General features: G+C 38.0%; 1 protein-coding gene across 1 annotated transcript in view; it reads right to left on the bottom strand.

Moving 5' to 3' along the window:
* Positions 1-4,692: 4,692 nt before the first annotated feature.
* LOC122791533 (intelectin-1a-like) overlaps positions 4,693-26,500 on the bottom strand; it is a 175,315-nt gene continuing 153,507 nt past the window's right edge. The window contains exon 9 of the mRNA XM_044059275.1: positions 4,693-5,059. Within this exon, the coding sequence (XP_043915210.1) occupies positions 4,907-5,059 (153 nt within the window). The 3' untranslated portion in view covers positions 4,693-4,906. The remainder of the gene's footprint in view (positions 5,060-26,500) is intronic.

Genomic DNA, 26,500 nt, shown 5'->3' on the forward strand with positions numbered 1-26,500 from the left:
AGGTCTCTCCTTTCTTCCAAATACAATTAGTTACAGTTTGAGAAATGCCTTCATTGTTTATTCCTTCCTTCTTTCAGCCAGTTATTCATAAGCTGTACAAAAAGCTTTTCTCTGTCAGTCATATTAGCGCAGACTTATAACCATCACTCCCCGGAGATGTGTTTGCATTCACTAATCTTAACACTTTCTTAAGCACTGCCACTGTAATCAGGTTTTGTAACATTTCCCTTTGTTCTTACTTTACATTTTTTTCCTGGTCACATATTTTCACTTCTTTGTTTATCTATTAGTGAATTCAATATATTCTATTATAACTCCCCATTTCTGTTATGAAATGATTAATCAGTCTCTTTCTTTCTTTTCCCTTTTAAATACAATTTCTGCTTTTTCATATCTTTCATCTCTTTAATTTTTATAATATCATTCTTTTTTAACACAAGTAATGCAATTTTTTTCCTTAAAGAGCGCTCCACATTGTTGTCTCACTTCTTTGTAGATTCTCTTTTTTTGTATTCTGTCTTACCATGTCTGAATATTATGTTTTATACTTCATTTTAAGTGAAACCTATCACTGTGTTTATTAAACTGGTCTTTTATGCTTCCATGATCTTCTCATAATTCATCTATCACTTCTGTAAATTCCTGTTTCACTTAAGATTGCCATCAACCTTTAAACCCCTTTGCTGTCTTTATTTTATTTTTATCACTACCCAATGCACTCCATGCTACCAAATAATCAGAGGCTCATTTTAATATGCATCCCAATTTTAACCTCTTTTATTGTACTTGCATGCATTATGCAGTCAATTTCTGCCTTAAAACATTTATGTCCATACATATTTTTGTTCCCTAAGATTTATATATATATATATTATATATGGGTTACCTTCATTTTATTGACAGCTCATTTCACTGACCAGCAAATCAGCAAGACCATTTCACTGAATGTTCATTTCACTGACAACTCATTTCATCGACAGTGATATATGACCTTTTCCCCACTGTAGAGCGACCCTGGAGTTAGAATATATAGTAAGGGGGTGTGTGTGTATGGCGTAGCCCCCAACATATTATTAATGTTTAAGCTATAGAGATGGATACTTACAAGTGCAATGAATAACTGTTTTGCAGAAAACAATATACAACCAGAGTATGTGGCTGTGCCCCCCACCCCCCTTACTATATATTCTAACTCCAGGGTCGCACTACAGTGAGGAAAAGGTCATATATCACTGTCGATGAAATGAGTTGTCAGTGAAATGAGTTGTCAGTGAAATGAGATTTCAGTGAAATGGTCTTGCTGATTTGCTTGTCAGTGAAATGAGCTGTCGATGTTCTGAAGGTAACCCATTATATATATATATATATATATATATATATATATATATATATATATATACACAGATATACTTTTAAAGACCATAATTTCAGAATCCCAAAGACCAAAATACAGAGACAAGAATCATGAAACTTAAAATGCCGAACCACGTAAGTTTTCCTAGGGCAAGTAAACACTTGCCCAACACAATATTAAAACAAACCACACTATCTGAAACCCACCTATGTGGGGAGCTATGCCCCTCATACACCCCTAACTATATATACCAACTCCAAGATCACACTACAGTGGAGAAAAGGCATAATTCCCCACGTGGTCAAATGTTTACTTGCCTTGGGAAAACTAATGCAGTTTGGCATTTTAAGTTTTGTGATTCTCATCTCGGCATTTTGGTCTTTGCGATTTTGAGCTTTTGATATTACGAAGCAGCTAGCCTAGTACTTACCTATGAACCACTACAGAACAATTGCCAGATAAAGTAGCAGAATGAGGCATAGCCTGAGCCATCTTAAAGATTTCCTCATCTGTTTCTCCAACAGGAAGTTCTGTCCCATTCCCCTTTCAAAAATATAGGGGGATTCCTCTAGTGCTCTGGCCAAATTTACCCTAATTAGTCTAAATACTGCCTCTGGTATTCCTTGAAAATAGGCCTTAGGTCTAGCAGGATTAACCCAGTTAACAAAACATAAAAAATAAAATTAAATATAAAACAGATATCATTGACAAGGTACTACTGCAATTAATGCGCTACAATATGTCTCTGCTGCTCACCTCTAAAGTGATAAAATCCCTTGCCTTTAACGTGTTCTTTCCAAAATTTGAACAGTCTTATCCTGCATTCAGCCACCAATGCCTCCCTACTACATACCACAGTAAAAAACAAACAAACAAAAAAGAGAGATGTGCACATTTACTTATCTATCTGACCCTCCCAAAAAAAAAAAAACAATTTGCCTACTATAGCAAAAGACATACTAGATACCGGTAACTAGTAGAGCCACCCTTCTACTGGGCACCTGTATTTTTGAACTAATTGGCCAACAGGAGTGTCCACTTTAGCATCTGTTATGCATCTTTTTCCCCCTCAGAAATAATCAGGGCAGGGAATTTGCACTGACTAGACATTCCTTTAGTCTGGCTGGAGGTGAAAGTGCATTTTAAAGACTGGCCTGACCTGTCACATACAACTCCTAGTGGACATTCACAAACAAAGGACATTGAAGTTGTTTCAAGCAAAAGTAAGAGAGTACCTTCTTGCACAAAATGTAAAAACATCATAAAGACAATGGCTGATGTACACAGGACATTTAGACTGCCTTTTCTGAAATGTTTCCACTTTGTATTGTCTGTGCCTCAAAATGACATATGATGCTTGTTTTTCACTTCTGTACATTTCTGGCATGCATCTTGTTTACAAAATGGAAATGAACTTTAAGTGAATCACTGTATTATTTAAAATTGTCAGTGAATAATTGTTCTTATTTAAACACTACCATGGGAAAAATGGCATTTCTTATACTGTAAAATTTAATAGTATTGTCATTGCAAAGAAAAAACATAGTAAGTATAGAGCAGTGTACCTGTTAACCTGCTCACTAACTGCTTATAAAAACACTAAAACTGCATTTATATTCCCAGAAAAACATTATCACAGCAGTAATTATTTTTATTGTGATACTGTCTCTCTCTCTCTCTCTCCATCCATCCATCCATAACCCCTTTCACCCATTTTGCACATGGGGTCAGGGTGTCACTTCAGCAGTGACAATTATCTCGAGCCAAGGTTTACACTGCTATGTGGCTAGTCCTGCCACGGTAGTTCACTCACATACACACTCTCACCTATGTCCAATTTAGAGTGTCCAATCCACGTCTGCATGTTTTTGGAATGTAGAAGGAAACCAGAGCACCCAGAGAAAAACCCAAGTAACCGCAGGGAGGACATGCAGACTCTGTACAGAAGGCACTCCAGCCGAGAATCAAACCAGAGAACCTCTTGCTGGGAGGTGACACTGCTAACCTCTGCACCACTGTGCCCCCCCCCCCCAAATTTAACTATATTATTTTAGTTTCTTTAATTTATTACAAATGAAAAAAAAAGCTTTTGCATGAACATGTTATGCCAGCATTTTAGGGACACTAAGGATACTGGCATGAGAATTCATAACAGCGACCCAGTGGACTTGTTATCTCCCATACAAACATGATTCTGCTGTCAGAACAATGAGCCAAAATTCTAGAACATGCTGACAAATCCAGCAGCTGCCAGCCTCAACATCAGATATGCACTACTGAGTATTTCAGTGGAATATAACTATAGATTTGTAGCATAGACTTTAACACATTAACATAGGCATTGCCTCAAATCTGTTAAACTCTAGCCTATGGAATTTAGTTAGCACAGCATCTGAGTTGTTAGCAAATTCCATTGCCATCTAGAGAAATTACAATACTTTTCAGCTTGATCTTGTCTGCAGGCTTTATTCAGCTTTAGCTCTTGGGGCTAATCATCTCTATCTTCCTGGACTCTGGCACATACAGAAAAAATATAAATTGCCTTATTTTCTTATTCTCAGTTATACTGCATCATTTTTTAAGTATTTTCCTAATACACAGAGGATGTTTCACATTCATTGATGTCACTATATTCATGTTAAGTTAGTGAAATTAAATGAACTACTGCCCTTTGCCACACATACATAGCATTGGTTCAGAGTTATGATCCTGATCAGTTCTGACAGCGTCTTCCAAATGTATTTTAAACCTTGGAAGGAGGAGGTGGTATCAAAACGGGTTGCTGCCCTATGATTTATTTAGCAGCTCAGTGTAATTTTTATTAATATTGGTTTTGATTGCAGTGTTGTTTCATGTCTGCTCATCTTTTAGTACATTAATATTTCCAATATCAGGTTCCAAATTTATGATTATGTACATTTTCTCAGTCTTGGCACAGTGCTTTTCTGCACAATTCATCCTAGCTCTGTTTTGCTCACTGGGCAGAAGCTACCTAGCTAAAGTTGCTTTACATCACCATGATTTGAACTTTCAAACAGCAAGAAATAAACAAAAAAGAATGTGTGTACACATTTGGAAGGTGCAAATATTTTATGAAAATACACTTCACCATTTAGCTACCCTTTTATTATTGCATTATTTGAACACTTCATATTAAAAATAATGTGCAATCATCAAAATATGCACACACACACACACACACACACACACACACACACACACATATATATATATATATATATATATATATATATATATATATATATATATATATATATATATATATTAAATAGGAATATAACATCAGATAACAGATTTAACAAATGTTTGCACCAGGTTCAAAGACAATAACATTAGTTTGGCAATTAGGAGGCATGGAATGCTTTAGGTACACTAAAGCAAGAGCAAAAAAGAAAAAAAATAGCACAAAAATAGAAAACATGTTGAATTTGTGTCCACTAGTAATTTCTGTATCAAAGGACTTTTTCTTGAACATTTTATAAGCAACAGAAAATAAAAGCTAAGAAGCCAATGTTCAATACACTGACATTTCTATTTGTAGAGAATAAGCACTGATGACTCAGTTATATCCTTGGAAGAGCTCCAACCACGTGCGGTTCCATACCCATCCCAGTCGAAACTAGCAAAGTCTCCACACTGTTTGGGACTAGCTTCCGGGAAGTGACCACCCCCTCCAATACAATGCTGAAAAAAAGAAAAAAATATATATACTTACTGTTAGATGTTTTCAATTATAGTACAGTGAGCAACAACTATTGATAAACTTGGTAGGTATTATCAGGGGTGCCAAAGATTCATGCTGACACATATTTCTTGTCTAGTCCTAAAATATTATATGGGAAGGATGAATTAACCTAGTGAAAGTGTTAACAAACAACTGTTCAATGAAAGTGTTGACAAACTTCTGTTCTTAGTCTAGAATGATGATAAACTTCACAACATGTGGATTTTCTTGTTGCTGGGAGTACTTCTAGTGAAACAATGTGTTGGCCAAGCAAACACTCATGCTTTATACTACCAATGAAACTTTCTATTTCCTATCACACTGACTGCTGTTCAGATGAGTTTGCATGAACATTATCCAATGAATTGTTACAGTAAAAGCTAACCCATGAATGAAGTCATTATGTCTAACTTTGAATATCTGAATGCTTTTAACTGCAATCTATTTTACTAATGCAAAGAGCGCACTTCCTCAAATTATATATTTATTCCAGAAATTAGGATGTCCACAGATAAGTTTACAAAAGTGCATGTACAATTGAGAACAAGTGGTCAAGATCTCTGCAGTTTGTTTTTACTAATAAAATTACTTTTGGTAAAAGATTTTTAGTGGAGAACACATTAACATCCCATTGTAGATGCAAACACTTGTCACTCATATGGAATTTAGAGACAAAACCTGCACAATCCATATACATAATAAGCTCATATGAAGCAAAGGCTCCTAGGTAAAGGGAAAACAAAGTTAATACATTCAAAAATAACACTACAGTCAAAGTTGTTATAAATAATGGAACCAAAGCACAAGCAGGTTATCGTGTTTTATTTACTGAGCACAATCAATATAAGGAATAATGCATGGACCTGCGAAGTCAGCAACGGTTATTCCAGACTTTTAGTTGGTTCCTCTAAAAGATTGGGGTATTAAGAGTTTGCTGTCCTTCTCTCCTCATAAATAACTTGTTTTGCCCCAGTAAAGTTTATGCCATAGTAAAGGTGCCTGTGAGCACTCCTGTCTAAACTATTTTCCAAAGCAGTAGATCTTCAAGGATAGGTCACTGTAATTGTAAATCATACCATCTGAATTAACTCAACTTATGCACCACTTTGTTTAAAAAGTGCCATATTCCTTGTGAGGGACCAACACAAGTCTTATGTTTCCTTAGCCACTAAGGTAAATAGCCTGCAATTCTTTTATATATCCCATGTTGCTCTATGTTTTCTTTGGTTCTTCAAGCGAGATATCTTCTCAGGGATCAATGTTTGTGAGAGGCAAATAGCTATTTTTACAAAAAAAAAAAAAAAAAAAAAGCAACAACAACAACAGTGCAAACATTGGCTCTAGATGATTGTCACTAGTGAAGTGACACCCCGACCTGATGTGCAAAAATGGGAAAAAGGGGTTGTGGATGGATGGATGGATTTATATCTGCATGTGTGTCTAAAATCACAAGTCTAGCATTAAAGATCCTTTCCTTAGCACTAATAAATACTAGTGTATAAAATCAAATAAAATAACAGCTAAGCTTGATAGTGCAACGAAATATATTTTCTTTATCCATATCCTAAAATAAACTTAAAAAATAAGATGGTAGTTAATCTGCTATTGAACACTGAATATCTTTTTGTGTGTACAGACTAAAAAAGATAATAAACATTTCCACAATATTCAATAGTAAATCAAAAATCTTATTATCCAATAAGAAATTATGAAGTATTGCTACCCTATAGTAAAAGCAAAATAAAAATTTTGATATTGTGATTTAATAAAACTTTCACAGTGAAAGATCTTACTATTTTATTTATTTATGTATTTATTTATTGGCATTTGTTTACTGGGATAGTCCACTGGGCCAAATAGAGCCCATTTTCAGTCAGTGGAGGCCCGGTGAGAAAAGCTCCATAAGAAACACAATTAGAATATAAATCACTACAAAGGATACACTCATTTTCAAAGTAAAACATTTTGAAGTAAGGAGGGAACAAGATAAACTTAACACAAAGAAATTCAAGTACCGTTAACAAGTAGAATAGGTACAATATATCAGATGCTTGGCTAACATAATTACAATTGAGATAGATGAATAGGAAGACATTGTATTAAATACATAGCAATCATGTTATAGTGGAAGTTGTAAGCTTAAATCTGTTAGGGAGTTTTGGCACACAAGTTATAGGAGTAATAGTCTATAAGAGGAGAAATTGAGGTGTAGGAGGAGGTATGTAAAAATGAGAGAGAGAACATACAAGAGATATAGGACTGGTGAAAAGGTTGCTTAACAGAAAAGGGTGGAGTGAGAAAGTATAGTAAGACTGAACATAGAGTGAATAATCTGGGTGAAGAGAAAAAATTAGGTTAGAGGAGATGGTTGAGTCCAATTACAGATCCAGGGAGAGTGGAGGTGATTACAAACAGCAGTTTTGAAGGAAACAGTGCTTTGGGTGGAGCAAACGGTTAGGGGAAGGCTGTTCCAGGATTTAGCTATTACCCAGGAGTGTAATAGCTGGCCAGCAGGTAATTGCATTTGTGAACTTGCAGTAGGTGTTGGTTTTCTGATCTTAGGGACCTATTGGGATTATATTGCGAAAGCAGGGAATTTAGGGCACGGCAATCCTGAAGTTTAGTGAGAATTTTGTGTGCGGTAGTTAGTTGGAGATAGATGAGGTAGTGGGGAAGTTCAAGCCAGTTTAGGATTTTTAGGGGTATGCGGTGGTGAGTGGAAAGATGAGTGTTTGTTGCAATTTTGGCTATTTTGTTGTAGCATATTTCTAATTTTGTTTTTAGTGATGATTGAAGGTTGGTTAGCAATGCGGCACCATAGATAAACAAAGGTAGAAGGTAGGTGGTAGCAAGTACTTGTTTTGTATGTTGAGAAAGGAATAGATTATGTCTATAAAGAAAGCCTAATTTTTTGTGAGACTTACTGGTATTATTTTGTATGTGTAGATCAAATTTTAAGTTTTCGTCAATTATGACCCCTAGTAGTTTAGTGTGAGAGACTAATTCAGTTTTAGTGTGATCATGTGAGGGTATGGTAAATTGAGATTTGTTGATGGGTGTATTTTTCTTGGGAGTGAATATTATGAGTTTGCTTTTATTAGAGTTTAGAGATAAGTGGTTATTGTGGAGCCAGGCCTCTACTGCAGAAAATGCTGATTGAGTGATGTGTTGAAGTTGTGTTTTCAGCAGAGCAGATGATAGTGGAGTTGTCTGCATACTGAACAAGAGACCCTTGGTGAAATGTGAAGGTTGCTGATAATAATATTAAACAGTAGCGGTCCTAGTATGGAGCCTTGTGGAACACCAGTGGGGTTGTGGATATACGGGGAAATGGAGTGTTCCCACTTTACTGCATGCTATCTGTTCGATAGGTAGCTTTTAAACTATTTGAGTGATGTAGTAGATAGTCCAATGTTGGAGAGTTGAGAAGGAACGAGAGAATGAGAGATGGTGTCAAAAGCCTTTGACAAGTCCAGAAATAGAGTGGATACAATTTTCCTGGAATCACAGGTTTTATTGACTATGTCCATAAAGAATATTAGGACAGTTGAGGTACTGTGACCTGGTCTGAATCCATTTTGGGTTTGAGAAAGGATTTGGTTGTTGAGAAGGTCGCATAAGAGTTGCATGTGTACATATTTTTGAGGAGTTTGGAGATGGGGGAGAGTATAGCAATGGGCAGAAACTGGAAATATTGGTTGATGTACCCCCTTTTTACAAGGGCAGAATGTTTGCTTTTTCCAAAGATTGGGAACATAGGATACTTGTATGGATGTATTAATTAGTATGCTGATGGGGTTAGCAATAGCATCTGCAGAGATTTTTAGATACTCTCGGGTAAACTGTCAGCTGCATTAGAGCTTGGTTTTAGTTTATAAGTAGTTTTTAATGGTTGCCATACGGACAGTTGGGAGTGTGAATTCAGGAAGGAGATTACTAGTAATGAAGTTTATGTGTGTGTTTGGAATGGGCTGAGGCTGTTTGTGTCCTGAGAGAGTAGTTTGAGCTAGTGAGCTTGCAGAGGGAAGTGGAGACTGTAATTGAGTATGTTTAGAGGTAGTAGATGGGCCACGGATGTTAGTTGTGGGGAGAGGTTTGGAGAAATTGGCTGTAATATTTTTATGGTGTCTGTGAAGTAAGAGTTAAAGAGACTAGCTATTTGATCTGGAGTTTTGTCAGGGTGGGGGCAAGGGTTACTTTTTGTACCTGGGTTTAGAAGAGTACTTATGGAGATCCAGAATTGTTTAGGGTTATTTCTGTGTGTTTTTTTAAGCTTTAAGTAGTATTTGTTCTTGTCTTTAGTTACAATTTGTTTACTTGATTTTGAAGTTGTTTAAACTTAATAGATTGGAATTGTTTTTATGTTTGTGCCATACTTTCCAGATTTTGTCCCTGGTTAACATCAGCGCCTTGGTGGATTTTGTTAACCAAGGAGCATGGTTGGCTTTTAACCTTTTTACTCGGGGGCTGATGCTAGGCTGTCTAATATTTTTAGAAAGGTAGAGTTCAAAAGATGCAGAGCATTGTCTAGGGAGAGAGTTTTTAGGTTATTCCAATTGATGCTTTTCAGGAAATTATTGAATGCATGTGAGTTAAAGCTGGATAAGTTTCTAACGTGTTTAAAATGATGGTCTTTTGTGATGGGAGAATTAGTTTGAATAATAAATGCAGGAAGATGATCACTTAATGTGTTTGGGAGGGTATCAGCTGATGTGATTTTTGTGGGGTTGAAGACTAGGATCCAGTCTAGGATGGATCCTTCATTGGTTATGTTATTAAATCTGATGGGGGAGGTAATAAGTTGGACGAGGTTAAACTGGTTAATATTCGATGGTGGGACTTATATAGTAGTGTTTAACCAATTAATATTAACATCCACAAGTATTTTGGTTTCATTTTTTTATGGTGTGGGAGACCCAAGATAGTATTTCTTCAAGAATAGGTAAGTTATTACTGGCTCTACTTCAGAAGACTGACAAACCAAAAGACTGAATCCCAAAAGACTGAATATTCAAAATACTGAACACATTTGTAATGCAGGGGGCACAGCCCCCCACACCCCCTGCTAACTATATATACTAACTCCAAGATCGCACACCAGTGGAGAAGGGAAAATTCCAACATTCAGTATTTTGAATTTTCAGTCTTTTGTTTTTTCGGTCTTATGAAGTCGACCTGTTATTACCACAGGGAATATAAAGGGCAGTGATACAAAGGTTTTTAGAATTGTTTATTTTTAAGAAGGTGACCAGGATTTCTGTTTTGGAGAATTGTAGGATGTGACCATAAAATGGGAGTATATTAAGGGTACTGAGGAATAGAATGGTAACACCACCTCCTTTTATTTTTGTTCTATCTGCTCTTCTTGCACAATAGTCAGGTGGGAGGAATTCTGAGTTATTTATATTTGGTTTTAACCAGGTCTTAGTAGCATCAAGGATGTCTGTCATACCTCTCAACTGTACAGGTTTTTGCAGAATGTCCAGATTTTTGCCTCATATTTTTGGTGTGTTCCTCCTAAAATCTGTCCCTTTCTGGCAAATAGCTGAGGATTGACGTCATTAAATAATGACACACATTTGAGTTTAAGACTCCACATCCTTTGGAAAATTCATGCTAATGCAAAACCTATTATTCTATCAACTTTCTAAGTTTGTAAGGGCAATATTCAAAATCTGTCTCTATTTGTCCCCCCATCATTTTAGGCTTTGTCCAGATTTTTTGCTGCATTATCATGAGCTAGCTAGGCATGTAAGTTGGAAGTTTTGTTGCAGATGCTTTGATGTTTATGGTGGTTATGTGTAGTGCTTTGAAGTGATTGGTGTTTTCAATGGGGGGAGTGGTGTGATTAGGATCTAGGTTGGGATGGATGACGCCGCATTCTATTAATGTTAAGAAAAGTGATGAAAGTGGTTGTGTGTGAAAGGGTTCATTTGAGGTAAGGAGGTGCAGAAGAAGGAAGCAAGGATAACTTGGGTATACAGTAGAATAGTTTGTGGGGAAGATATGAGTTTTGGAGCAAAGTAGCGGTGTTATATAATATAGACTAGGTTGTATGTCAGAGTAGCTATTTGATTAGGTGTAAAGGGAGTTAGTATCAGATGAGTGTTTGATGAGAGTTATTCTGGTGTTAAATGAGGAGAGTTGTGATAGTACAGCTAGTAGTAGTATAGTCTGAGATAGGAATAGTATGCATGAGATGGAGGGGGCCATAGTGATGATTGATAATAATTATTTATGGAAGGAAGTGAGCAAATAGGACATGATAGAATTTGATAGGTTAGTTTGTGGTTGGAGGTGTGGCTGTAGGGTATATATTTAGGGATACTGGGGGTGGTGAGAATTGAGAATAGGATAAGGGAGCCAAGTGAGCCTGAGCATAGGGAGGGCAAATGGAGTGGGTTGAGCCACAAGGTGGACATGGAGCATCTAAAAAAAAATCAAAAAATCAATACTTTTGCCCCAGATTAGTGTCCAAGTATCTTTGGTTGTTTCACTACTTTAAACTTAAACATTGAATTTTGGATGAAAAAAAGGAAAAAAAAAGAAAAAAACAAGAAGATGGGTAGATTAATGGTCATAAAGGGGGAGGCTAAAGGACAAAATTAAGAAGAACAAAAAAGGTTTGAAGTAGTGTGCTTGTCACTTATTTGAGACAGAAAAAATGTAATGAAGTCAGGGAGGTTAATAATTTTTTGATATGACATACACTGAGCAGTTAATCCAATATATCTGGAATCTGAGGTTTGGGGAATTAATCCAGACAGCACTTCAGGAACAGATCACAGAAAATATTAGATAAGGACTTTCTGTAGCCTTGGCATCATCCAACTGATTTATTCCACACAATGCCTGCAGACTCGATACCTATCAGTGGCTCGTGGAAACAGTACCCACAATCTTGACAGCTTTCCCCTACCCTAGTTTCCCCGAGTCCTTATGACACTCTGGCTACTCCCAAGGAGGTGGGCTAACACCGCCCACTATAAAGTGATCTAGTAGTCAGACTAGCAGACTTGTATAGAATATATATATATATATATATATATATATATATATATATATATATATATGTATAAATACTGTACACGTCTGCATGTATTATTTGCAAAGACAATAACTAAATTTAGTAATGCTAAAGAAGTTGCAGAAGTTATCAGACAATTTTTTTTCCTTTCAATTATGAATCAGGAATGGGTGATTAGCAGTACAACAGTAGGTAAAATTGCCAGAGTCCAAGAATAATGAAACAAATCATTAAACAATAGAGAAAGTGCTCCAAGTAAGTATCCTGAAAGTAATTGCCAAATTAAAAACTTTGCAATTTTTTCACTTGTAAGTGTAGGAAAACAAAATAAAATGTTATAGGTAGGGATGAGCTTTACTATTATAGTGAGATCTCTTTGTAGATATTCTATTATGATAAGTATCTTGCACAATACTATTTTTTTTTTATTGGGGGGTAGGGTAACTTCTAACAGTATATCATAACATTTGGGTAGATTCCCAAACAGTAATAAATACCCTTTTTGTGGGATGTAGAAAGGTAAGGTAACATGAATGATCTGTCCCAGTGGTAGTATTCAATATTAATTAGATCTACTGGAATAGATACCTTGAAATAAAATAATATACAAATGATAGCCATCTGGCCGATATTAATGGTTTTCATATGAAATGCTGAAGTAATAACAGTCTTCCATTAAATTTTATAGTGAGTAAATACACACTTTCAGGGAACTGACATTTATATGGCATGAGGTCCTGAGAAAACAAACTGATTTTATCAGGTATGAAACATGAAGTTTGGAGGTGATATGTAAAAGTACTGCTTAGCGAAACAACAAAATTTGTCTTAGGAAAATCTTTTTAATGTTGAAAATAATGTTGCAGAAAAACACAATAACACATTCAAATATAGAAGCCTTGATTAGTACTTAGAAGGCAAGTATAAGTTTATTTAAAAGAAGCAGTCTTCAAAAATAGGGAAGTTCTGTATATGTAAATTCAAAAGATACAACAAACCAAAATAAACAGTAAGTTGAAGTAGGTATTTTGAAAACCTAATGTTACAGATAATACTGTTCATCTCTGAATGTTTATCTTAACAGACTTTTGATGAATATATTTTTTGCTGAAAATGCATTAAGTGTAAGCAAACAATAACATCCTAAGCAGTACAAACAAAAACTGAGTAGTAGTTATTTATTTTATTTATTTATTTACATTTGTTAACCAGGTAGTGCCCAACTGGGTTAGAAACCCGCTTTCAGCAGAGACCCGAGGAGAAAAGTTCCATCACAGTACACATTAGCTGAAGTACAAGTAGTAAAAAAAGTACGATAGTGAATAACAAACAATATGTAACAAATGCAAAAAAAAAGTACAATAGTGAATAGCAAACAATATGTAACAAATGCAAGAAAAAAAGTACAATAGTGAATAACAAACAATATGTAACAAGTATAACAAGATATAACAACGAAATGCATGTTACAGACATTGAAATACAGGTAATGGCACACTTTTTCATAGTATGCAGTATTAGAGAGGTGCATAAGCTATGTAGCTGTAAAAAGACTGGTCACATCTGAAAGACAAAAATAATAAAGATAAGAGAGATAATAGGCTAGCCCTGAGAGGGATAAGCACTATTTGGAATTTCATGTAAGAGATGAGTAGTAATAGGGAGAGGACTAACCAGGAGTTAGAAGTAGTTTGGTTAGGAATATGCTAGATAACAGCTATGCTAGTACCTGTATGTAAAAATGTAAAGAAAATACTTCAAGGATGAAGTCTCTCAGGGCTGAATGCAAACTGCAAAGGTTAGGCTCTGATAAAATACACATTGTTATTTATTTATTTATTTATTTTACATTTGTTGACCGGGCTAGTCTAGCTGGATATATGTCCATTTTCAGTAGAGGCCCGGGGAGAAAAGCTCCACATAGAAGATATACACAAACAGAACATTAAACATTAATTACAAGAATCTCATTAGACAATAACATGTATTCCGTGCTAACAAAAAAAAAAATGTTTTTTTTCCACTATGAGAAGAGAGACAAGGATTTAGAAGTATGTGGTAGACACCCAAAGCAAAGTAATGAGCAGGAACAAGAGGGTTGTAGGTATGATTTAAGTTTCTTTTTAAATAGTGAAGTTGAAGAAAGAGATGTAAGTTCACCAGGAAGTAGGTTCCAGCTTTTGCCTACAGTGTTAGCGAAAAGGGATTCTCTTGCTTTATTGTTAGATTTTTGAGTAGTGACGAGTAGTTTGTTTGCAGAGCGTAGGTTTGTAAGAATTTTATATGGGCAGATTAGACTTGTGAGAATTGGTGTGCTACTTGGATGATAAAGGGTTTTATGGGTAATAGTTAGTTGGTGAAGTAGAATTTGGTTCTGCAGTTCCAGCCAACCCAGTTGTTTCAGATTTTGGCAGTGGTGGGATCTAGCAGGGGAGCCGGTAGCAAATCTGGCAATGTTGTTGTAGGAGATTGCCAACTTGTTGAGGTTGTTTTTTGATAGATTTGTGCATATAGGGGAGGCATAAAAGAGTGTTGAGATGAGGTGGGTGTGGGCAATAGAAGTTCTAGCTATGGGAGTAAGGAAAGGTTTAATTCTATAGAGGGAGCCTAGTTTTCGGTTAACTGATTTTATTGTGGTGTTACTATGAGTATCAAAGTTAAGGTTGTGGTCAATTGTCACTCCTAAGAGTTTAGTGGTAGTGTCAGGGGATATAACTGTACTATTTTTAGATTTAATAGTGAAGTAAAGTGGGGGGACTTGAGTGTGGGAGTAAACAGTAGTAGTTTAGTCTTTTTGGGGTTAAGGAGGAGGTAATGCTGTAAAAACCAATCCTCAACAAGTTCAAATACATTTTGGGTGAGTGACTGCAGTTCAGATGGTTCAGTAGCTGAGGAGATTAAGGTAGAGTCATCTGCGTATTGAATGGATACAGCATGTGGGATACTAGTAGACAGATCGTTTATAAAGATAGATAATAGAAGAGGGCCCAGAATAGAATCTTGGGGTACACCAAGAGAGACAGGAAGGTGGGAAGATAAAGTGTTGTCCCAGAGTACTGCCTGTTGCCTGTTGTCTAAGTAGGACTTGAACCACTGTAGAGCATGACCATCAAGTGAAAGGGACTTAAGTATATTCAGTAGTAGGTGATGGTTAACCATATCAAATGCTTTTGAAAGATCTATAAAGATAGCAGAGGACAGGGTGTTATTGTTACGGTTCTTGTTAATATGGTCAGAGAATGATAAGAGGGCTGTAGTGGTGCTGTGGGTTGAAAGCCATGTTGCGAGCTAGCTTAAAGGTTATTTTGGAGGAGGTGGTCTAGCAGTTGACGATGGATGCATTTTCCCATGATTTTAGGTATGGGAGAGAGCAGGGCAATTGGACGGTAGTTAGAAAGTTCTATTGAGTTACCACCTTTGTGTAGGGGAATTATATGTGAGATTTTCCAGATGGATGGGATGGTGCCTTCAATGATGGTTCTATTAATTAGGCTAGAGATAGGGTAAGCAATAAATTTAGCTGCTATTTGAAGATACTTAGCAGGTAAGAGGTCGGCAGATGGGGTAGAGGGTTTAATGTTTTGAAGGAGAGTACAGATAAGGGATGTAGGCACAGGTTGGAGTTGGAAAGTGGGTGGTGGGTTCTTTAAGGATGAAGAAAGATTAGAGGATACAGAAGGTAGAGAGTAAGCAAGTGACTGGATAGCTTCAGTAAAGAAGGTATTGAAGGAATCAGCAATTAGTTTGAGAGTGTTGTTGGTGATTCCAGAGGGGGTTGGAGTTTTAGAGTTGCCTGGATGAAGTAGTCTATTGATTCCTGACCAGACTTTCTGTGGACTTTGTTGGTTGGAATGTTGGAGTTGAAAGAAGAAGTTTTTTTGTCCAGTAGTATTGATGTTTTAGTTGAGTTTCTAAGTTGTTAAAATTTTAGATGATCTGATGGGGTTTTAGAGGTACGCCATTTGGCCCAAAATTTGTTTCTTAGTAGAATCTTTTGCTTAGTTTCCTTCGTAAGCCAAGGTGCAGTTTTGGTACTGCTCCTTCGAGTATGAAAAGGGGCATGGAAATCCAAGATTTCAAGGAACTTAGAGTTGAAGTATGTCACTGCTTCATTTAGTTGCAGGTGTTTCAAAGGTGACCAGTTGCATACACTCAGTTTATTCTGGAAGTGTTCTGGGTTAAAATGTTTATTGCAATGAGAAGTTTTAAAAGTTGAGGGACTGGTAATATTAGTCTTATGTCGAATTATGTAAGTTAGAGAGTGATCACTAATGTCTGCTGGTAGGATACCTGTCATATATTATGTGGATAGAGTATTTATAAGGATCCAATCTAGGGTGGTTTCTTTGTTAGTAGGTTTATGGATACGAGTAGATGAAGTGATAGTTTGGTAGAAGCCATAAAGGTTTATGTGGTTAGATGGGTTATTGGAATTACCAGTATTCAGGTCTATATTAAAGTCGCCTAGGAGAATGGTTTCTTGTGAGTAGTTAGTGGATAGCCAGCTAAGGATATTTTCAAGGGAGGTGAAGTTATTACCTGGAGGTTATTAGCAATAGTTTAATATACTACCTTTTCTTAGTGTAAAAATTAAAATCTATACTTCCCATTTTAAATATAGGTCTTAAGAGAATACCTGAAACACAATTCACTGAAAAATGATTTACCATAAAACATACAAATTATCAACACTTTGTAACATGATAGTCGTATCAGAACTGTTAGGTAGGATGACATACCAGAGAAAGTACAGTTGTGTACACTTACTATAAATGTAGATGTTTGAGTGTATTCACTGTTGCAGTCATCACACTTGGGTTATCTGCCTGCAGGTAGCCCTCAGTCGGCCTGAATAACAGAGTCTTGGGATTTCTGCGTCAGGTGCTGTCACTTCTTCCATGATGTCAGGTCGTCAGGGGTATAAAACATGCAGCCAATGCCATTACATCAGTTTTTTTTTGCCCCAGATGTCAGGAGCCCCCAAAATAGGAAGCAATTACATGGTGTGGAAGACCTCCAGTAAAAAGTAAACACCATAGCCATAAGATGGCCAAAAAGAGTAAAGGTAGAAAGCATAGAGAAGTCAGGGGGGCTGAAGGGAGGGTAACCAGGACTGCAACAGTGAATACACTCGAACATCTACATTTATGGTAAGTGTACACAACTGTACTACGTTCTTTGTGTTTCTCTGTTGCAGTCATCACACTTGAGTTGATTCCCAAAGCTGACTAAGGGTGGAGGCAGTCAAGAAGTATTAGGGCTGGCTAGCAGGTCTTGTAAGACTGCTGTAGCAAATCCAGCTCTGGATTTAGAAAAAATAAGCAAATGGTAATGCTTGGTGAAGGTGTGTACAGAACTCCAAGTTGCAGCTTCCAAGATGTCCCTAGTGGGGACTCCCCTGAGAAATGATGTAGAAGTTGAGGTAGCCCTAGTGGAATGGGTTCTGATCCCCTGTGGGGAAGGCTTTCTATGGTGTTTGTAGCAGAAATGGATGCAGTGTGCTATCCATTTGGAGACGGTTTGCTTTGAGATGGCCTTGCCCTCTGTCCCTGAAGCAAAGCTGACTAGCACTGGTCAGATTTTCTGAAAGGTTTAGTCCTGTCAAGATAGAACCTAAGCTGCTTTTGCACATCCAAAGAGTGCAGGATCCTTTTCCCTTTATTCTGAGGATTAGGGAAAAAAGTTGGTAAATGGATGGATTGGTTTAAAGCCACACTAGATACCACCTTGGGCATAAGTGATGGGTTAGTCCTGAGGGAAACCCTGTATGCATGGAAGATAATAAAGGGTTCCACCTCCATAAGGGCCAGCAACTCAGACACTCTTCTTGCTGAAGTGATGGCTAGAAGTAAGGCTGTTTTCCAAGAGAGGAATTTTAACTCTGCTGTAGCAGCAGGCTAAAAGGGGGGAAGCGTGAGTTTCTCTAGTACAAAGTTAAGGTCCAAGGCTGGAGTGGGAGCTCTCCTCGGGGGTCTTAAATTGTTAGCTCCTCTCAGTAACTGTTTGACCAGAGGGTGAGAGAAGAGGGATGCTTCAGTATTGTAATGAGCTGAGATGGCAGAGGCGCGAATCTTAATTGAAGAGAAGGATAGGCCTTTGTGGAGTAGTTCTGCTAGATAATCTAGGATCTGAGGTAAGTTGGGCATGGTTTTGTCCTTTCCCTGAGACTGGCTCCAAGAACAGTATATTTTCCACTTTTCTGAAAGGATTACTAGGCCTCCTGGTCTCAAGGATGACATCCAGCACCTGTTTGCTGAGGGTTGCTGGTGATGTATTCAGGGGATGAGCCAGGCTGCGAGGTTCAGGGTTTGCAGCTGAGGATGCAAAATCTGGCCCTCCTGCTGGGACAGCAGGGAAGGGTTCTGAGGCAGATGCCAGAGTGGCACTACTGTCAGAATACATAAAAGTGGGTACCAGTGCTGGCATGGCCAGTCTGGTGCAATCAGTATTGTCCTTGGCTTGTCCTGTTTGACCTTGAGTATTACTTCTGAGAGGAGAGGCAGAAGATTGAGAGGTTTTCCCATGAAAAGGACAGGGCATCCACTTTCCATGCTTGACTGTGGGGAGTTCTGATGCAAAATTTGCTCAATTGATGGTTCTGGGGGGAGGCAAAGAGGTCAACCTCTGGTGGCCCCCAAATGAGGATCAGAAGCTTGAATGATTTGGGTTCCAGTTTCCACTCGTGTGTGTCCATTAGATTTCTGCTTAAGTCATCTGTCAATGAATTTAGTTTGCCTGGCAGGAATTGAGCCTGCAGGTGCACTTGATTGCTCAGGGCTGTGCTCCACAGAGCCATGGCTAACCTGCAGAGTGGGTAGGAATGAGTTCCCCCCTGCTTGTTTATGTACCACATAACTGTGGTGTTGTCTGTCTTTATCAAGAGTTGTCCTGGAAGGATAAGATATTTGAAGGCTGTCAGTGCATTCTGTACAGCTAACATTTCTTTTTGATTGATATGCAGGTACATTTGTCTTGAGCTCCATTTGCCTTGAATGCATTTGCCTGCCATGTGAGCCCCCCATGCATAGTCTGATGCATCTGTTGTCAGGGTTTGGGCAGTGGGGGTTGAATTAAAGGGAGTCCCTTGTTGTGGTAGCAGGCCTCTGCCCACCAAAGGAACTCTATCCTTAGGCAAGGAATGACAGGAATCATTGTTTCCAGGTCCTGAGAATGTTGACACCAGAGACTTTTTAAGTACCATTGAAGTTTCCTCATATGCAGTCTTGCATATGGAATTAGTAGAATGCAAGAGGCCATGAACCCTAGGGCTTGCAGTATTTTTCTTTCAAATAGCTGGATTTGGGTGGCCAGTTGACTGAAGTAGTTTGTCAAGTAAACCTGTTTTTCTGGAGTGAGGAATGCTATCTGGGAAGTTGTGTTCAAGCTTGGTCCCAGGAATACAATCTTTTGGCTGGATACCAGATGTGATTTCTTTTATTTGATGGTATACCCCAGAGAAGTTAGAAGTCTCTTTACAAATGTCAGGTGTTGAAGCAGCAATTCCTGACTGTCCACCTGAATCAGGCAATCGTCCAAGTATGGGTAAATTTTAATTTTTCTCTGCCTGCAGTATGCAATGGCTGGACTCAGGCATTTTGTGAATACCCTAGGTACAGTAGATAAGCCAAAGGGAAGTGCAGAGAACTGATAGTGCATAGAGCCTGCCCTGATACGTAGATATCTCCTGCAAGATTCCCTTATGGGAATGCACAGATAAGCTTCTTTTAAGTCTAGGGTGACCAGCCAGGCGTCCTTGGCTAGCATAGGAAGCAGCTGTTGGATAGTAAGCATTTTGAATTTTGGAACCACCAGGAAGGTGTTGAGAACTGACAGATCCAGGACAGGGCACCAGGAGTTTTCTTTTCTGGGCACCAGAAACAGTCTGGAGTAGAAACCCTGTTCCCTTTGCTCTGTTGGAACAGGTTGAATAGCCTTGATACTGAGAAGAGCAAGTACTTGCTTTTGGGCCTCTGCCCACTGGTTTGGGGGGAGGTCTGGCAATCCACTTGGGGTTGGCAGTGAGTGGAAGTAGAATCTGTATCCCTTGTATACAATGTTTAAGACCCATCTGTCCTGGGTAATGTACTCCCAGTTTTTTGCATGCAGGGCAAGTTTTCCTCCTAGGGGTGCAAGTACTTGGGCATGGCTGGGAAGGATGAAGGACAAGTCATTGTGAGCTTTTTCCATAGGATGGTGGCTTACCACTCCCTGTTTTTGAGGTGGGAGCACTCCATTGTTTAGATCTGTGCATACCCTGAGACTGCAGTCTTGGTGGTCTGCTGCCCCTGGGTTTGGATTGTGAAGGTCTGGGAGGGACTGGAAAGGACCAGTTTTTTGAAGGCCAATGCCTACTGAATCTAGGTGGCTGTACCTGTAGGAAATCTTATCAGTTTGCATAGATTTAGCTTTTTCCTCCATCTTTTTAAGAACCTCTTCTGTTTTAGTGCCAAACAAACATTCTTGGTTTAATGAAGCATCTAGTAATTTTGCTTTGACATGGTCTGGCAAGATTTGTTCCTTTAACCAGGCATGCCTTCTAAGAACAGTCCCAGTGACTGCAGCCCTGTAAGATGCTTCTAAAGCATCAAAACCACACTGCAAAGTATGTTTTCCAACTTGGTTTGCAGAATGCATTAACTCTTATAAATCTTTATGTTCTGCACCAAACCTCCCAACCGTACCGAATTACTCGTTTTTTACCGAGTTTCGGGGTCCAAATGATGGGGTGCCACAATTCCCGAGTGGCACCCCTTCATTTCCGATTTTTTTCCAACTTTCTTTTAAATTTTTTTTCCCCGCACTTTTGAGCTGACGTCATCACGTGCGCGATGACGTCAGCTCTGTCAGCCTGTCGGAATTGAGCTCAAGGGCTGACGTCCACACATTTCTGGCTCTTTGACTGGATCTATTTAAATGGATCTATCTGCATGGGAAACGTATCTCTGTGCAAGGATTAAGGAAACAACTGCCGCAACACGAGAATGGAAAGGAAACTACTGCTACAAGAATGGAGTTAGGTTACTGCTGTGACTGAGAATGGAGTATGGAGTTTATTTTCTGCACGGAGATCAGACTTCACTTTTAAAGGTGCTTTCCTTGGTCAAATATATCTATAAAGTTAGCTGATGTTCATTTAGGGCAAACGATGAAGGCAGAGAGATAAGATAAGTTGTTTATAAGCAAGCATTGCACCTTGAAATGTTACTTATGCTGTATCAGGATGTAAATCCTTTATTTTAATTGCAATGTTTCAAAAATATATGGGCTCAGTATTGCAGACATCATAAATGTATTCCTGACACAGTAATGGTGTGAACCTTTAGAGCTTTTTGTGGTATTAATTTGCATGGAGTATCGCTTCACAAAAACATTTGAATGCAAAAATACGGCACTGGAGCAGCAATCAAGTAAAGACAAACTGTTCGGTAAAGTGCATTAAGCGCTTTTTCTTTAATAAATGTAAACTTCCTCAGCTCCTCCAGTGCCATATTTTTGAGTTCATGAAGTATCGCTTGTTACCAGTTATAAATATCAACTGGCTTTCTGACAAAGCATGCACTGAGAGTCACGAAGTTCAACTAAACAGTGTAGCAAGTTCTTCCCGTCAGCTCAGACATTTGTTCTCTTATGATACAGCAGGCAGGCATCTTTTCTTCTGATTTATTGACAGATTCAGACTTTTCAGTGACACAACACTAAAAGGATTATTCAAGAATCAAGACCGTTTATCTTTGTTACACCAACCCCAAGCTATTTAAATCTGACATGCACTCTATTAGAGTTCAAACTGCTTTACCGGTTGCTAATGTTTTCTGTTTTTTTTTTATTCTTTAAAAAAATGTTGCTCTTAAATCTTTAAAGTTGTGTAGTTCAGTATCAGTTTGAAAAATATTCTTACTAGGATAACTTCAAGCAAGCTAAAGTTTCAGGACGTAATGTGGTTTTGTTCTGTCGTGTCCCTAAAATTCTCTAAAGGCACTGACTCCTTTTTGAAGAGAAATTAAAGGCTGTAAATCATAATTTCTTTAACCATTTATTACCATTATTCATAGATATACCAGAATTTTCCACTGAAGATGACAGAACAGATTTTTGTGTTAAGGCTCTGAGACATTAATGAAATGCTTTCCATAGTCCAAGGTGCAGGGTTTGATTCTTACCACCTTTTTCTATCTACAATGCTCCTGTGTCAGCTATGAAAACAAACACTTGTGTCCAGTGGTTTTACCAAGTTAGTAAAATGAATAAAAAAGTTTGATAATTTAGTGCAATTAATATTGTTGCTAAATATTTGAAAAAAAAAACAAATATTATAAATGTATTGAAATCATGATGAAATAACATACTGGGTAAATATCATTCTTCCCTTAGAGTTATTTGAAATGTGCTTATATATTGTGCCTTCTTACTGAAAGTCTCCATCCCCTTTACATTTGATATATATTAATTTCTTATGTAGCAATAATAAAGGTATGTATAATTTTGGTGGAGTGGCAGAAAGTGTAGGATGGCTTTTCTCCTTGCAAAAAATAGCTGTTTCAAGCTGGTAGATTTTCAGATTTGCGGGTGAGGCAGTACAAAATGAGTGATCAGGATTCACTTTTCAATACTAGAAGCAATTTTTACACTAAGTATCACTTGGGCTGAGCATGACCATTGACACCCACCTAAGGATACACCATTGGAAATGAAAACTTTCCATGGGCCCTTAATCCATCTTTCTCACTGCTTTACTGGCAGGCCTCACTTCAGCTTTGGTTCACTTCTAAGCATTACTCAACATTACAAATAAATCCTTTTCTACTGTATATTCTATAATTGTTCTGCTGATCATGAATTTAAAATGGCACCATGGTATCCTTGAATTAATTTGTAGACCAGAACCAGTGAGTGTGTGATATTTTTGTTCTGTTCCTCATTAACAAAAATCACTGAAGGATTAAATTCACTAAATACTGACAGGCATTTGAATTTCAGACTTCATATTCTGCAGAAAATAAATTGTAACACAAAACCTTTTATTCTAGCAATTTTCTAAGTTTATAAGGTCAGTATTTGAAATTTGTCCCAATTTTGGGGCTGTATTCTCCCATTATTGGCTTTTCCAGGTTTTTTGTGCTAAGAGGTTGAGAGCTATGGTGAGAAGTGAGAACTGAATTCACTAAATGATAGCCATTTAAGTTTCAGTCTTCCTGTTTTTAAAGAAACTGCTGATTTGGCTTAGTGGTGTGTTGCTCTGACTATAGTGCACAGGGGGCTGGGTTTACATCTTGGCAGTGAAATGCATGGCGGTAACAATAGTTTATTTTAACAACTTTCCAAATTTGTACAAGCAATGTTTAAAATGTGTCCCTGGTTTTTGGCCTTTTGCCCCCCCCCCCAAAAAAAAAACTGAAATTGGTGTGTGTAAGTACACTTTTATCATGGAAATGTTATGACTAGGGCAGTTTTGTCATTATTGGTTCATGCATTTTGTTTCATTGCCTACTGGAAAAATGTTCAAACAATAAATGTAAAATGCACTCTAACTTAAGTCTAACAAGTGTGCTGTATTATACAAGGAATATAATTTAATAAAGTCAGGAAGGTATATCAAAGAATGCATGTATATTTCTTGTTTTGTGTGCAAGGGGCCTATGATTTGAAAACGGCCCAAAGGTAATCTTTATCCACCACTGGCCAGATGCATTTTCTTTGGATTTGGTGTGGGTTTCATTGCTGTTTCAATGAATGAGAAAGTTTTAATGCCAAGTCTATTTTCATTGTGAGACAGTATTGCTTTGTTTAGCAGCTATCTAGACTATTAGTGTTTGTGCATTGTGCTATAAAATGTAAAAATAAAATCCAAATAATCATTGTAGAAGTAAAGTAGTATGCTCACATTAGTGTTTATGGTAATTGGGGTGAATTAGCCAGGTAATGGGACATTGGAATGGCTGCTGGGGGTCTCTGATGGCATATTTTGGTTCTGTTCTTCAGTTTGTGTTTGAAAGTTGGTATCCCATAATTCTAATGTAGTGGGTGGGGTTATGTAATTATGTATGCAAATTTTATGTTAATCAGCATACAGATTTGTACCTATTTTTCATGGGCCTTGTCCAGATTTTTGATGTTTCCAGGTTGAGAGGTATGTTCTGCACAATCAGGAATCAACATCATTTTTTGTTTAATTAGTTCCATAATATGTTGCTAGTACTTTAACATGTGAAACTGGCAATTTAAAGCCCTGATGGCAAGAGTAGCAGAGGTGTATACCTTCTTCCCCCATCTGTCTAAAGCCCTAGAATCCCTGTCCAAAGGGGTAGGCTTTTTGGCTGTAGTAGTCTTAATGCCTTTAGGTCCCTGGGAAATGGTCTCTGGATCTGCAGTAGGATTCTTAAATAGAAATTTGTGAGAGTCAGGTACTCTGTAGTACCTGTCAGGTTTTCTAGGAGCTGGTGGCAAAGTATCAGGGGTAAGACTGGATTCCATGAAGACGTCATCTACAATTTCCATAATAGGAGGGATAGCTAGAGGCCTGTGCTGAGGCAAGTTTAAAAATTCCCTGAGTCTCTTTTTGGACTGTGGGTAGTCCTGGCACTCCTAGCAGAAATGCTCTCTGAGGGTATGTAGGGTTTCACCGAAAGACAAATCCTCTGGTGAGGAGGCAGAGAGAATGGAATCCCCTGCATCAGAATCCTCATAGGTAGATAAATGAATGTCCTGGTAATCTGAGGGGTCAGAGTCATCGGACTCATGATTGGAAAAATCAGAAGGAAAATCAATTCTTTGTCTTTTAGAGGGGGAAGACTGGCTTCCCCTAATTTAAGTAATAAGGTCTTCAGCCATTCTAAGCATTTGTTTCTGTGGCATGGGAGCTTGAGAATGCACTTTGGTCGTCGGTTTCCTAGGTGTAGTGCGAACTCTGGGCCTGAAAAATTCTGTAGTTTTAGTCTGAAATGGCATAGTCGGTTTAATACGAACATTGGAAGGCCTAAATACACCCTCAGAAGCTGGTGCTTGCACAGCGGCTCCGGACCCATCCAAGGTCGAGACATCCGCAGGTTCCATAGTCAAAGAAGCATCTCGTGGCATACCAGACTCCGAATGGGTCTCAGTAGAGGCCTGCGAATCTGTAGAAGCGGGTATCAGGGACGGCAAAAGCACCTCATTGAGTACCGGCAGACTGGCGACTAGCTTAATGGAAGCATCGTCAGCAGTTTTGGACCTATGCGGCCTGTCTCTGTTTTTATGCTTACGTTTTTTCAGAAGATCGGTAGTTGGATGGCTTATCGAAGCCATTTCAGAATATGGAGAACGAGAGCAAAAGAATTTAGTGACAAAGATAGCCCGACGACGAACAGTTTGGGCGTTGAACAGGGCACAAAACTGACAGTGAGGAACGTCGTGGTCTGGGCCTAAACAGGTGACGCAGTAAGAATGAAAATCTCTGTGAGGTATTTGCTTTCCACAGGCAAGACAATTATTAATTTTTTCTGACATCAGTTAGAGCAAGAAAAAAGGATCCCCAACGGGGTACTTAGCTTTAGAAGACTTCAGGTGTGAAACTCGAATAACGAAACTTTCAGGTAGCGGCTGACCGGCACTTGCGAACTGCTTCTGCTTCAGGCTCCGCTCAGCAAGAAAAGCTGATGTAATGACATTGGCTGCATGTTTTATACCCCTGACGACCTGACGTCATGGAAGAAGCGACAGCACCTGATGCAGAAATCCTAAGACTTTGGTATTCGGGCCGACTGAGGGCTACCTGCAGGCAGATAACCCAAGTGTAATTACTGCAACAGTGAAACACGAAGAACATCTTTATACTGTAAATATTTTAGTAAAGTAATACCATCCTCCTAGATAGCGACAGCATTAAAAATCATTTTTGTCAGGAGACTAATGAGTTAAAGCTGACTGCTAAGATTTGCCATGGTTAATCAAAGGAAGTTGCAGAACAGGTTTTGGCTTTATATGCTAATATTTATTAGAAGCTATATAGTTCCTTTGGGGAAAAAAAGAGTAGTACTTCTGGGTGATAAATCTTCTGACTACATCTGGATTTTTTTTCTTTTTAAGCAATATCTTGACGAGATCAGAACTAGGATTACCCAGCACAGTGTTGTTTCTGATAAGGTCATCAAAAATATGAACCTTCATACCTTTTACTTCATATTATAACTTTGAATAACAACTTCTGGCATTACTTCTCCATTTGGGTCATACAATCATGCTTTAGTGGATGCAGTCCTATGTTTTCAGCAGTTTTGTTAATTATAACATTTGTCTTGCTCTCTGAAATTGATCATGCTCTTTACTGTAGTCTGAATATGTACCAGAACTGAAGTGAATATGACAATATATATGCATCAGGTAATTGTTGGCTCTAATA

The sequence above is a fragment of the Protopterus annectens genome, chromosome 17.part0 (genome assembly GCF_019279795.1).
Source record: "Protopterus annectens isolate FY-2018-M chromosome 17.part0, PAN1.0, whole genome shotgun sequence".
NCBI classification, from domain to species: domain Eukaryota; kingdom Metazoa; phylum Chordata; order Ceratodontiformes; family Protopteridae; genus Protopterus; species Protopterus annectens.